This window comes from Hyaena hyaena, unplaced genomic scaffold (assembly GCF_003009895.1).
Source record: "Hyaena hyaena isolate Hyena2069 unplaced genomic scaffold, ASM300989v1 scaffold_1, whole genome shotgun sequence".
NCBI classification, from domain to species: Eukaryota; Metazoa; Chordata; class Mammalia; order Carnivora; family Hyaenidae; genus Hyaena; species Hyaena hyaena.
The window spans coordinates 10,837,446-10,850,206 of record NW_024080633.1 but is presented as its reverse complement, the minus strand read 5'-3'; the positions used below and the strand labels follow the sequence as shown (position 1 = coordinate 10,850,206).

Sequence of the window (12,761 nt, the reverse complement as noted above, 5' to 3'; positions counted from 1 at the left end):
CCCCCTGCACGACTCCCTCCTGCGAGGGCCGTGCAGCGCGGCAGAGGCGCAGACCCGCAGAGAACACCGCGGGCCGGGGAGCCCGGACGCCGCGCAGGCCGCTGAGCACACGTCACAGGAGGAAGGAGCAAGTGCACGTCCACAGGCACAAAGGGGGCCTGGGCGGCCCAGGGGGTGAAGCACCTGGCTTCAGCTTGGGTCATGATCTCGGGGTTCGGGAGTTCAAGCCCCGCGCCGGGCTCTGCACTCCATGTGGAGCCTGGTTGCGATACTCCCTCCTGCCTCTCTCTGCTCCTCCCCAACGCACACTTTCTCAAAACAAACGAAATTAAATGGAAAAAGCCATGTGGACGGTAGCTGGGACTTTCCGACGGCCCCGCATACTCCTGCTAACACAGAAGCTCGGGTGAAGGCGCCCGTCGGAAGGGGCACTCGTGCAAAGGCCTCTTTCCACGGATCCGCCGTCAACACCGGAAACGGGTCCTGCACGCTCCCCGCAGGGGCCGTCCCGGGCAGGGCCACCTCTCCCCGACCTGTGAGTGGGGGCGGGGGGCTCCCCTCCCGGTGAGCTCTTCCCACGACCGGCACAGTGTCTGCTCCGTGCCCTGCACTTTGATGAGCGAGGCCTGCTGCTCCCCGAGGACTGACAGAGACCCCTCAGACACAGCTGAGGGGCTAAGAACGCCAGCGATGTCTGCACACAGAAGGCCCTGTTTGCTGCCGGCCCAGCCCAACAACGGCCTTCAGTCAGGGCTGCTGGGGCACACGGAGGCTGGGCGGAAGCAGCCCTATTCATGGCAGCACAGAGAAGGCTGGCTCAGAGGAAGACGCCACTTGGTAGGTGCTTCCTGGCGGCTCAAGTCTGCTCCAAAGTGTGCTCTCAGGCTTCAAGTGCAAAACCCAGGACAAGAAGGAGGGCCTCCTGGGCCGAGTCAGAGGGGACAGCGTGTGGGGGCTGCTTAAGTTAAAATCTTTATAGAAAACATAAATAAAAACAAAAATAAAATAATCATACCACATCTATCCAAGAAAAAAAAAAAAAATCTGGGGCGCCTGGGGGCTCAGTCGGTTCAGCGTCCGACTGCGGCTCAGGTCACGATCTCCCGGTTCGTGGGTTCGAGCCCCGCGTCGGGCTCTGTGCTGACGGCTCGGAGCCTGGAGCCTGTTTCAGAGTCTGTGTCTCCCTCTCTCTCTGCCCCGCCCCTGCTCACACGGTCTCTCTCTCTCTCTAAAATAAAACGTTAAAAAAATTTTTTTTTTTAAGAAAAGAAAATCTTACAAAAGTAAACGCAAAGGAAAACAATTCCACGTCACCCAGGAGTCGTACGCTCCTCCAACTGAGGCGGCCGCGTGCCCGTGAGCGGAGCGCAGACGACACCAGCCCCTGGGTTTACACTGGCCTGCTCTGCCCGCTGCATTCCCAGGGTTTTCCTTTCTCTTCTACTATGACCTTGACTTTTCAAAGTTGAAACCCGTGTTTCCTGAGCGCGGTGAAGAGACAGGCCTCGTCTCCACACCACCTACTGAGGGGCGTGCCGACGGCACCCTCCCCTGCGGCAGGTGCCACAGCAGAGGGACACCGGCCGTGCCCGTGAGCGTCAGCCCGAGTTCGCGCCGCGCGGCACCCACCGTCCATCTCCACCAGGAGCTGGTTGAGCGTCTGCTCCCCCTCCGCGCTGGGGGGGCCGCACAGGGCGGTGGGGCGCTTCCTGCCCACGGCGTCCACCTCGTCAATGTACACGATGCAGGGCGCCCGGGCCCGCGCTTCCCTGAAGAGGCTCCGCACGCGCGCGGCACCGAGGCCTAAGGGGACACAGAGGACCAGGAGGGGAAGAGGGGCCGGGAGAGGAGCCCAGCTCACGACCTGCGCACGGGGGAGGACGCGGCCTCAGGAGAGTCCCCGGTGGTGCCGCGCGCGGAGGCGGCTGCAGAGAACACCCAGCAATTCCCCACCCCGGCAGCGTCCCCAGGGGCACAGGCTTCCTGTTTGCCCCCCCCGTCCCCCGGCTCCCCGGCTGCCGCCTGAGGAGGAACGTGTGACGGCAGAGCCGTCCCACACAAATGGTCAGGCAGGCCTGTCCGCAGCCCCCCAGGCAACACCGACCTCCGATGACCTCCACGAACTCCGGGCCGGCCATTGCCAAGAAGGGCACCCGGGCCTCTGTCGCCACCGCCTTGGCCAGAAGCGTCTTCCCACAGCCGGGGGGCCCGAGCAGCAGCGCGCCCTTTGGGACTTTGGCACCAAGCTGAAGGAAGCGCTCTGGGCTCTGGAAAAGCAGCAGACGATGCAGCGCTGGCCACAGGGGCTCCAGACGCGCAGGGAGACGGGCTCACGCGCCACCACGAACCAGCCACGGGTCACGCGGTTCGGGCGCAAGTAGGTGCTCGGGCCCCGAGCCAGCGTCCCAGCCGGCGGACGCTGTGGGCAGAGGTGGGCTCTCGGCCTGCACAGCTGTTCACCACCAGGACACGGCGCCTGGCTCCTTCGCTCTTCCCTCCGGCTCTCACGTCTGCCCCTGCTCTCCGCACGCACACCTACCTTCAGATAATCCACAAACTCTTTGACTTCCAGTTTGGCTTCATGCATTCCTGCTACATCTTTGAAGCTGACACCTTTCCCCGTCTTGCCGTCCACAATCGTGAAACGAGCCATCTTCAGCTGATTCTGGGCAGAAAGAATGAAGGGCAGGGTGCTGTGCGCTCCCAGCACAACTGGCAAGGTGTGCACCCCAGGGCCCCCTCCCGTTGGCCCACACCCCTCCGCTCCTCCAGCCGTAGAAAGGGAAGTGGTGCTCGTGCATCAGGAGCGGTAAGAAAGTTACCTATTATTTCATAGTTTGCCTTACAAAAAAAAAGATAAAACCACCCCCCACCTGAACAAGGCAATTTATCTATGTCTTCTACACATAAACTGTGTTTTTCTATGTGATTTTCCCCACTACTGTGTAATATTCTGGTTTTAAAAGCAATGTGGGAACACTGAGCTCTAGAAAAGTTTGGCAGAAATGTTGGCTGGGAAATTTCAGGCAAGACAAAGCCCTAAGTGAGGGGCGTGCATCTCGGCGCGAGCTTGGGCTCAGGTCTGCCCCAGGAGGGGCACGAGGCAGTCACTCAGGCGCTCAAAAGACACGTGCACTGAAGTTATCACGGTACGTGAATATTTAATTCGACATGTAATTTAAATACAATAAAAATAAAAAGCCCTAAATACCCAAGAACGGGGAAGCCAGCTGAGTACAATACGCCATAAGCCCATGATGAGACGCCATTACAAGTGCAAGTCTGTAGCTACAGGAACACACTCTTGGTCTCGGTTCTCAGGGAGGGGGTGGGGGTGCTCTCTGCAGACTTGCTCCGGCCTGGCTCTGGCCCCCTCCCCAGCTCTTCTGCTGATGGGTCACCGGCCACGTGCTCCCTGCCAGGGAGGGCTCGCCTTACAATGAAGGCTGCCACAGTAGGAGGTTGTGTGGGTACGTGCGTGTGAGTGTTTTAAGTCATCTATATCCAACCTGGGGCTCAAACTCAAGACCCCAAGATCGAGCATCACATGCTCCTCAAACTGAGCCAGGCAGGCGCCCCAGGAGAATGCTTTCAAAGTGTATTTAGAGGGGGCGCCTGGGTGGCTCAGCTGGTTAAGTGTCCGACTTTGGCTCAGGTCATGATCTCACGGTTCGTGGGTTCGAGCCCCACATTGGGCTCTGTGCTGAGCTCGGAGCCTGCCTGCCTCTCTCTCTCAGACTAAATAAAAAAAAAAACTTTAAAATAAAATTCTAAAAAAGTACATGAAGGTTTGGGCAGCTGTCTGGCTCAGTCACCAGCCTTGAAACAGCTCTGGGACCTTCGCCAGCGGGAGAACCCGGAGGATGGGGCAGTGCAGGCTAAGAAACCCTACGGAACACGCTGGCCTGTGCTCCTGCTTGGCTCTGCTACCCCGCGAGGAACCGCACTCAGCAAACACACACACACACACACACACACGAACCCCAGCACCGCAGGCTGGGCGGGGGCGGCACAACTTACAAAGGCACTGAGTCCTCCTTCCCTTCCCGTCATCCCAGCCAGTCGGAACACGTACCACAGGATGGCCAGGCCCACTGCGGTCATCCCCAGGGCGTAGAGGGCACTAGCGGGAGACAGGGTCAGTCAGGGGCGGGCAGCCCACGGACACGCCTCCCCGAGTCCAGGGCCACAGACACTTCGGAGACGGGAAGAGCAACCCCCACTCTGAGACCAACATGCAGAGCGAGTGGTTGTGAAAATGCGTTTCCTTCTCCATCTCTGCTCTTCGTGACCTTCCCCCAGATGGGCAGATGGAAGCTGTGTCCGCGGCGCAAAGCCCAGACGGGGACACCACGTGCTCACCCTGCCGCCTCCAGCCTAGTGCTAGTGCCCAGCAACAACTTTCACGTTTGGTGTATCTCGTAGGCCATCAATCTTGGTTGGTAAGGGAGTGTACGCAGAGCAGGGTGCCCACCCGCCCGGGGCCCCGCGCCTGCAGGGAGACCCGCCACCGCACAGGATCTCCGGCCGTCGGCACGCGCGTGAGTCAGCAGTGAGCCTCCCTGCACACACGCTCCAGCCACTGTGGGTCCCGGGTGCCTGGACGCCCATGACTCTGTGAGCTAGTGTGCTCCCTCGGAGTCAGGCGGTCCCCGTCCCCGCCCACCACACGGAAGCAGGCATTTCTACCGGGCGCCCTGCTTCTCCGCTTTCTATCCCATCTCCTGTCTGCAGAAGACAACAACCCCACAACGTACTGGATCAAGAAAAGCCACAGCAACCACGGAAGGGGCCCGTGGACACCCTCCCCACGTGTGGTCCCTGACTCGCCCTCCCACACGGGGTCTGCCTCGTGCCGGCCGCTTTCCGGTGTGCGTGCTTCATGAGCAGGTGACAGAGCCAAGCCCGGTTTAGCACAGGAGCCCGACCAATGGCCAACGTACTTTCCAAAGAACCCCGTCCGCTTATAGGAGACCGGGATCCGGTCCTGGCCTTCAATGTTCAGCGCGTCTTCGGCAGCTCGCAGCTTCTCCTCGAATCTGTCGATGTTTGCCACCTGCATCCGGTACATCAAGGCCAGCCGCTGGGGGCAGAGAGCAGAGGCCGCGAGTGACACACGGGCCGGCGGGACGACCCCGGACACTGCAGGCTCCAGGAGCACAAGCTTTCGTCTGCGGGTCACAAACTACTTCCGTGTCACAATCCCAACAAAACTTCAATATGTGTGCTTTCTCTGCTTTAAGAAGATGGAGAGTGTGCTTCACACGTACGCTCCCCCTCGCCCCCCGAGCCTCAGCTGTGCGTGCAAGCACAGACACACGCAGCAGCGCAGCTGCCTGCTGCGGTGCAGGCAGGTCGAAGGCGAGGGCACAGGCTGAACTGGAAATCAGCTAAGTGGGTTTCTGGGCCCTCAGGAACCTTCCCTGGATAGAGGCTCCGCGAGAGTGAGCAGGTGGAGCGTCCTGGCATGACGTCACCGCCGCCTCCAGGACAGGCTTCACTGAGAGGAGCCACCGCACTGGGACTCCAAAGGCCTCCTCTGTGAGCCGCCCGCGCCTAGACCGTGTCCTGCCAGTCCTCCTCCCCATCCTCCTGAGGGCCTGGCCCAAATGCTTTCTAGAATTAAGCCGTTCCAAGCTCAGCTTCTAAACACACTCTTCAAATCTACATGGAGCAGCCAGACGTCCCCCCCGGCTCTAAGAGCCTCCGAAGATTCCTTGTGACGTGAGTGGCCCACAAGACTCCATGTCATGGGGTCACAAGGCCACAGGGGAGCAGACGGGGACACCACCAGCCACAACACCCTGATCACAGTCCGTGTGGGACCAACCCCACAGATCCAGACGTCCGATGTGGACTTCATGCCTCCGTCACTCACACACCCGGCCTGGCCGTGGAAACAGAACGGAGACACGTAGCAATGTCCTTCTATCAATTCCAGAAGCCAAGAGCAAAGCGTATGACTCCAGAAACCAATTCAACTCCCCCATCTTCTCTCTGACCGCTTGGCCCTGGACGATCCACTCGCTCCTGCGAGGCCGCCCAGGTCACAGAGTACTCAGGGCCGGGAGGAGCCTGTGCTCTAACTAAATCACAAGCTCGTGTAAACTGGAGAGCAGCTGTGCGTAGGTGCCTGGTGCTCAGCTCCATCTAGAACCCGAGCCGGGCCCAGGGTGCTGTGCTAAGGGACAGAGTCCTATGCCCACAACTAAACTTGTGCCCCCGTGGGCACACCGAGTCCACACTGAATGCCTGTCTCCTAGCATCTGGCCTGGTCTACTTTCCCCACTGTCCTAACCTCTGACAAAAAAGTGGGAAGGAGAAAAAAGAAACAAGACAATTAAATTCAATTCATGATCCTTGATAGGACCGTGGATTAAACGTTTAAAACAGCTCTGAACATAAGTATAGAGATGAACAGGGGCGCCTGGGTGGCTTCGTCGGTTAAGCGTCCGACTTTCGCTTGGGTCATGATCTCGCGGTTTGTGGGTTCGAGCCCCGCGTCGGGCTCTGTGCTGACTGCCAGCTCAGAGCCTGGAGCCTGTTTCAGACTCTGTGACTCCCTCTCTCTCTGACCCTCCCCTGCTCATGCTGTCTCTCTCTCTCTCCTAGAAATAAATAAAACATTAAAAAAAAAAAAAAGTATAGAGATGACCAGCAAACAGGATCAGAGAAAGTGCTGTGGAAAATAGCCCCGTGTGGCCACCCGTCCCGGGCCCACCAGTGTTCTGGTTATGGGGGGAGGGGAGGGAGCAGACTGGACAGTGGTTCCTTCTCCTACCGGGGGTTTCTACAGGCGGCTGCCGGGCCCAGTGCTCTCCCTGGGACCAAACCCCGCCCTCCTGACACCTCCTCTCTCTTAGGGGCACGTGAGGGGGACTGAGCAGACCCTGCTTGCTCCTTCTTCCCTCCTGTCCAAGGGGCAGCCCCTGCCCCCCCACCTCTCAGCCAGCCTCACGGTGCGGGCAGCTTCCTGCCCCCGGCCCCCAGGGAATCCCCTCAACACCCCCAGCACCTCAACTCACCAGCACCCGCCAAAGCTGCCGCACGTGCTAACCTGCCGCTGCGCCAGAGCCACGGAGTGAGCGGGACCTCAGCGCCACTGCTGGCTCCCTCAGCGCTCACGTTCCCTCCCCGTTCCCTCCCCTCCTCTCGGCACACGGTCCACCCCGCAGCTTCCGGCCCCCAGCTCCCTCCCCAGTTGACGCAGGGGAGCTCAGGGCGTGGGGAGCCGCCCTCACTCACCGGCCGCCCGAACACCACGGCCCCGGGGTGCAGATAGACTTCCACCACGTCGCTCTCGGGCACCACCTGTACCCGCTGCACCTCGCCCTTGGCCAGCATCTCGTGGACAAAGTCGTTCCAGGAAATGTTGCCCCCGCTGGTGCTGAGCGCGTTCAGCAGGCTCATGACCACGGCGATGACAAACAAGGTGCGCAGCCGCTCGCGGTACATCTGGTCCTCTCTCTCCTTCCGTCTCCGCTCCTCTGCAGGCGGGGCAACGGGGGGGGGGGGGTAGCATCAGACAACGGCCGCGGGTGGGGCCTGTTTTCAGCCACGTGACGCGAGACAGCTACCACTCACACCCCATTCACTGTCCGCATGGAGCACAAAACCCGTTTTACCGTGGAAAACCTCCCGGGCCCAGCATGCACCGCATGTCCACAGTCAGCTCTGCACCCGGAGTACGGCCGACCCCCGACCCCGCATGGCCACTAACAGCGTGTGCACACGTGCAAGTCATTAAGCACCACCGAACACCTGCCCTCCCCTCCCCCACGGCCACATGTTTAAAAAGTTTGGTCTGTGGACATATTGTGGGGTCCACTTAACTCAAGAATGTCCCCAAAGACCAGCCCTGTACCCAAGCCATCAGGTAACTTCCCCCAAATCACATCACTTGGTTACTGACCCCCGACTCAGAACGTGGACTGTATCATGCCCGTGCCTAGGGGGTGAGAGAAAGACTCGAGACTCGGCCCCTGCCCTTGGGACGCGCAGAAACCCCGGGAGATAAGGTGGCCTGAGTGGCGGTGCGCAGCGGCGCGGAGCACTCGGGGGAGCAGCGCCCAGCAGGAGGGACGAGTAAGCGGACCAGGAGGCCGGAAGGACGTTCAGAAGCTGCTTCCCTCAGGCCCAGGCGCAGAGGGGAGAGTCCCACTTGCAGCCACCGGGGGCCAGGCCACCATCCTCCTCCGAAAACAGCCAGTCAGATAAACCCTCCCCTAGGTTCGCATCTCATTTACTCGATGCTGTCATCTCATAGCCACCCAGCCCCGTCCTCAGAAGGATCTGGCACCTTGGTTTACACACCAGGAAGCCCGGGCTACCGTGCGGCGTGGCCCATCGTCCCGACACTCCCCCCAGACTTTAACCAGGCCCGTCATTAACGATGCCTTCTGGGGTGTGCATGCACAGCCCTCTACCAGTTCTGGCCCCCTCCCCCCACGGCCCTGACCTATGTCAGCAACCAGTTTCCACCATTTACTTCTCCTTCCTGCACAAGCACGAGCATGCACTTGGGGGAAGAGCAGACGGGACCCAGCACACAGGGCTCAGCCCATCTCTGCAAGGACCAGAGCGCAGCCAGAGCTCAGTGTCGGCCCGCTTCCCCGCACCCCTGGCGCCGGAGCCGTCCACACACGCACCTCCTCTCTGACAGGAGTTTAGAGGAGCTGAAGGGCATTTTAAGTCAGCTTCAACATACAAAAAGCAGCTTAGGGAGAAGGCTGTGTCCGCAATCATTTTGAAAACACGAAAGCGGATTTTAGATGTTCTCGCAGAGTGGACTAGAACAGGGGTGCCTGGGGGCTCAGTGGGTTAAACATCCGACTCTTAATTTGGACTCAGGTCATGACCTCATGATCTCATGGGTTGGAGCCCTGCATGAGGCTCTGTGCTGACAGTGAGGAGCCTACTTGGGATTCTCTCTCTCCCCGTCCCCTGCTTGTGCACACGCATGCTTTCTCTCTCAAAACAAAAAAGGAACAGACTATAACAGCATATCCAATATTTAAAGCTCACAGTCACAATGGGCAACTGAATAAAGGTACCAGTTATTCTGGAAAAGAGATCTATGTTGTCGGGTGAGTGGGTAATTAGAGACCATGTATTTTAGTTTAATCTTCTACTTAATTGGTCTATTTATTTTATTTTAAATTTTTAACATTTATTTTTGAGAGAGAGATAGAGACAGCGTGAGCAGGGAGAGAGAGAGGGAGACACAGAATTAGAAGCAGGCTCCAGGCTCTGAGCTAGCTGTCAGCACAGAGCCTGATGCGGGGCTCGAACCCACGAACCGTGAGATCATGACCTGAGCCGAAGTCGGACACTTAACCGACTGAGCCACCCAGGTGCCCCTTAATTGGTTTATTTAATTCCCATCTTGTTTTCTAATTAATAACATTGATAGTCCCCAAACTTGGCAAACTGGGTGAGACTTGCCAGCAGGATGAATGTCTCTCAGAAGCTTTGTGTGATTGGCAGGATCTAACTCAGACACTGAAGTTACTGCCCATCACAGGCTCCCCAGCTGCTGGCTGCACTGCACAGGTCCACGGGAAGTGCATACAAATTTGGGCCCAGGCCACATGGCAACACTGCCCTTCCTCGTGGCTCTGCCTAGGACTCCCGTCACGCCCTGCATGGAAAAGGGCTTGCAGCAACTCTATGACTCACATGCATCTGTTTGCAGGCTGTGAAACAGGGATAGAATTTTTATTTTTTTTATTTTTATTTACTTCTAGGAGAGAGAGAGACAGACAGCGTGAGCAGGGGAGGGTCAGAGAGAGAGAGAGATACAGACTCTGAAACAGGCTCCAGGCTCTGAGCTGGCAGTCAGCACAGAGCCTGACGCGGGGCTCGAACCCACGAACCGTGAGATCATGACCCAAGCGAAAGTCGGACGCTTAACCGACTAAGCCACCCAGGCGCCCCATGGGATAGAATTTTTAAAAGATATGGCTTGGTTTCATTTATTTACTTAAAAAAAAATTTTTTTTTTGTAAGTAATCTCTATACCCAAAGTCGGACTCAAACTCACAACCCTGATATCAAGAGCCGTACGCTCCACCAACTGGGCCAGCTGGGTGCCCCGGATATGGCTTGGTTTTAAATAAAAGATAATTTTGCACTTTTTTGCAATAATTTCTAAAATCATGGGGCGCCTGGGTGGCTTAGTCGGTTAAGTGTCTGACTTTGGCTCAGGTCATGATCTCACAGTTCGTGTGTTTGAGGCCCGCATCGGGTTCTGTGCTGACAGCTTGGGGCCTGGAGCTGCTTCAGATTCTGTGTTTCCGTCTCTCTCACTGCCCCCCCCCCATTTGTGCACATGCATGCTCTCTCAAAAGTAAATAAACATTGGGGCGCCTGGGTGGCTCAGTCGGTTAAGTGTTTGACTTCGGCTCAGGTCATGATCTCACGGTTCGTGGGTTCGAGCCCCACGTTGGTCTCTATGCTGACAGCTCAGAGCCTGGAGCCTGTTTCAGAGTCTGTGTCTCCCTCTCTCTCTGACCCTCCCCTGCTCACGTCTCTCTCTCTCTCTCTCAGAAATAAATAAAATATTTAAAAATAATAATAATAAATAAATATTTAAAATCAATCAAAAGACAGCTTGGATAGGGTGTCTGGGTGGCTCAGTCGACAAAAGATCTTTAAGTTCGCAAGTTCGAGTCCTGCATCTGGCTCTCTGGTTAGCGCAGAGCCCGCTTTGGATCCTCTGTTCCCCCCACCTCTGCCCCTCCCCCAATAACATGTGTGCCTAGGTAAGATGCACACGCTCTCTCTCAAAAATAAACAAATAAAAAAAACAAAAAACCCTTGCATTTAGGCTCTTTGTTCACAAGAATCCAACCCTTTTGAAACAAACCAGCCAGGTGTTTTGACGCATACGGAACTGACCCAACTCCCCCCCACCACTGGCCTGTTTCAGGGAGAAGGATCTGGGCCAGGCCTAGAGGACTCTCCAGGCAAAGGAACCGGGAGGTCCCAGCCCAGAGTCAACCGCTCTGAAGCTTCAGGACGGTTCACTGAAGGCAGGTTAGAATCATCTGAGCTTCTTGACAGAACTGCTCTGGCTTCTGAGCTCAAATCACCTGAGTCCTGCTCCCTGGGCACGAACGAGATGGGCACAGCATGCCCCACCCTGACAGGACCTCACAGAAAGAGAGAGATGGCTGTGTCAGCAGAGAACACCCAGTTACAAGCGTGTGCAAACACGTGCTTTGTACGTTCCCATGTAAGACGAGGTAGAACCCGGCTGCATGCTCACACTGTCGAGCGGGACCGATGAGTAAAGAAAGCTACTTGGCTAGTGTATCAAGAGCCACAGAAATGTTTCCTTTCCGGAACTCACTAGCCTTTCTAGAACTCACTAAGTGTGCTTCTCGTACCACAGCCCAAGGAAACCAAACGTAAAACACATGTATCTGGGGTGCATGCTGGCTTAGTTGGTGCAACATGCAACTCTTGATCCAGGCTTGGGGTTCGAGCCCCATGCTGGTTGTAGAAATTACTAAAAATGAAATTACTAGAAAGAAAATCTCTGAAAACCAACAAACCCCTCCCTGTAGCGCAGGCCACGTATGAAGTCGTGAGGGCCAGTCCATGAAAGACAAAAGGGAAACAGTCAAGGGAGATGTGGAGATGAGACGTTTGGAGAACTGGCTAAGAGAGGGTTCTGGGGGCGCCTGGGGGGCTCAGTTGGGTAAGCATCCGATAGTGTTTTCGGCTCAGGTCACGATCTTAGTCATGAACTTGAGCCCCCAAGTTGGGCTCCGCGCTGACGGCATGGACCCCGCTTGGGAATCTCTCTGTGCCCCTCCCCCACGTGTGCAGGCTCTCCGTGTCTCTCAAACCAACAAAAGTAAGATTTTTGAGGCATAGGAGACGAGACCAAATCTGATCCTGAGATTCTAAACAGAAAATGGCAGTTTAACGTTCTAGACATAAAAGATATTTCCCGTCCCCAGAAGACCCTCCTGCCCCTCGGCTGGCCGGGGCGCGGCATCACCGTGCGCTTGTGGATACGGCACCCGGTGCTTCTCCCCTTGGCTCGTGCATCTACTTTGGCTCCTGACGCCAATGACAGGCATGTAGGGAGCGGCCGGTCACGCTCCCGCTGCCCGAGTCCTCAGGCGCCCAGGAGATGCCGCTGCCTCCTGGCCACCAGGCTGTCCACCCACTGGACAGCAGCCTCCAGGACAGACCCCCTGGGAGGCTCTGGTGGCAAAACTCCTTTCCAGGGCAGGTGTCCATCACCTCCAGGGGGCCCTGAATCAGCCACCTGAAGACAGAGTTTCAAGGCCACCACCGCCAGAGCTGTCCTAGGGTGTCACACCAGGAGCCCTTCTTGAAGACCTCCTGCCCACGAACTGCTAACGCAAGCCCTGGGGCGGGCGGCTCAGGGGGTCACGGTGACGCTCCAGTTCTTTCCAGCAACCACCTGGCACCGATCCCGACCCAGGAGGAGGTGAGAATACTACCTCACAGGCCGTTCTCACGCCTCAGGGCCAAGAAGCACCAACACAAAAGCTGTCCGGAAATTCCAGCAACTGCTGTTTTCACTGAACTTTTCCTTACAGCGGGTCCACGCGGGTCCTAGTGGTACCACAGAGTCAGCTTCCGTCTGCCGGGCAGCTGCCGACGGCGACGCCGAGGGAGAGGGCGGCGGGGACAGGACGCAGCCCCTGCTACTCAGGCACGCGCTCCCGCGTGGGACTGTCCTGTGCAGGGGTCCCACAGGTGAACGTGCGCACACCCAC

The 12,761-nt window shown here is 57.6% G+C and overlaps 1 protein-coding gene across 1 annotated transcript in view; it reads right to left on the bottom strand.

Annotated features, from left to right (window-relative positions):
* Window positions 1-12,761, bottom strand: part of SPG7 (SPG7 matrix AAA peptidase subunit, paraplegin) — a 32,611-nt gene that overhangs the window by 12,732 nt on the left and 7,118 nt on the right. Inside the window, exons 4-9 of the mRNA XM_039226459.1 lie at window positions 7,246-7,487; window positions 4,944-5,083; window positions 4,021-4,123; window positions 2,540-2,665; window positions 2,105-2,267; window positions 1,630-1,803 (exon numbers count right to left, since the gene is read on the bottom strand). Of these exons, the coding sequence (XP_039082390.1) occupies window positions 1,630-1,803; window positions 2,105-2,267; window positions 2,540-2,665; window positions 4,021-4,123; window positions 4,944-5,083; window positions 7,246-7,487 (948 nt within the window). The remainder of the gene's footprint in view (window positions 1-1,629; window positions 1,804-2,104; window positions 2,268-2,539; window positions 2,666-4,020; window positions 4,124-4,943; window positions 5,084-7,245; window positions 7,488-12,761) is intronic.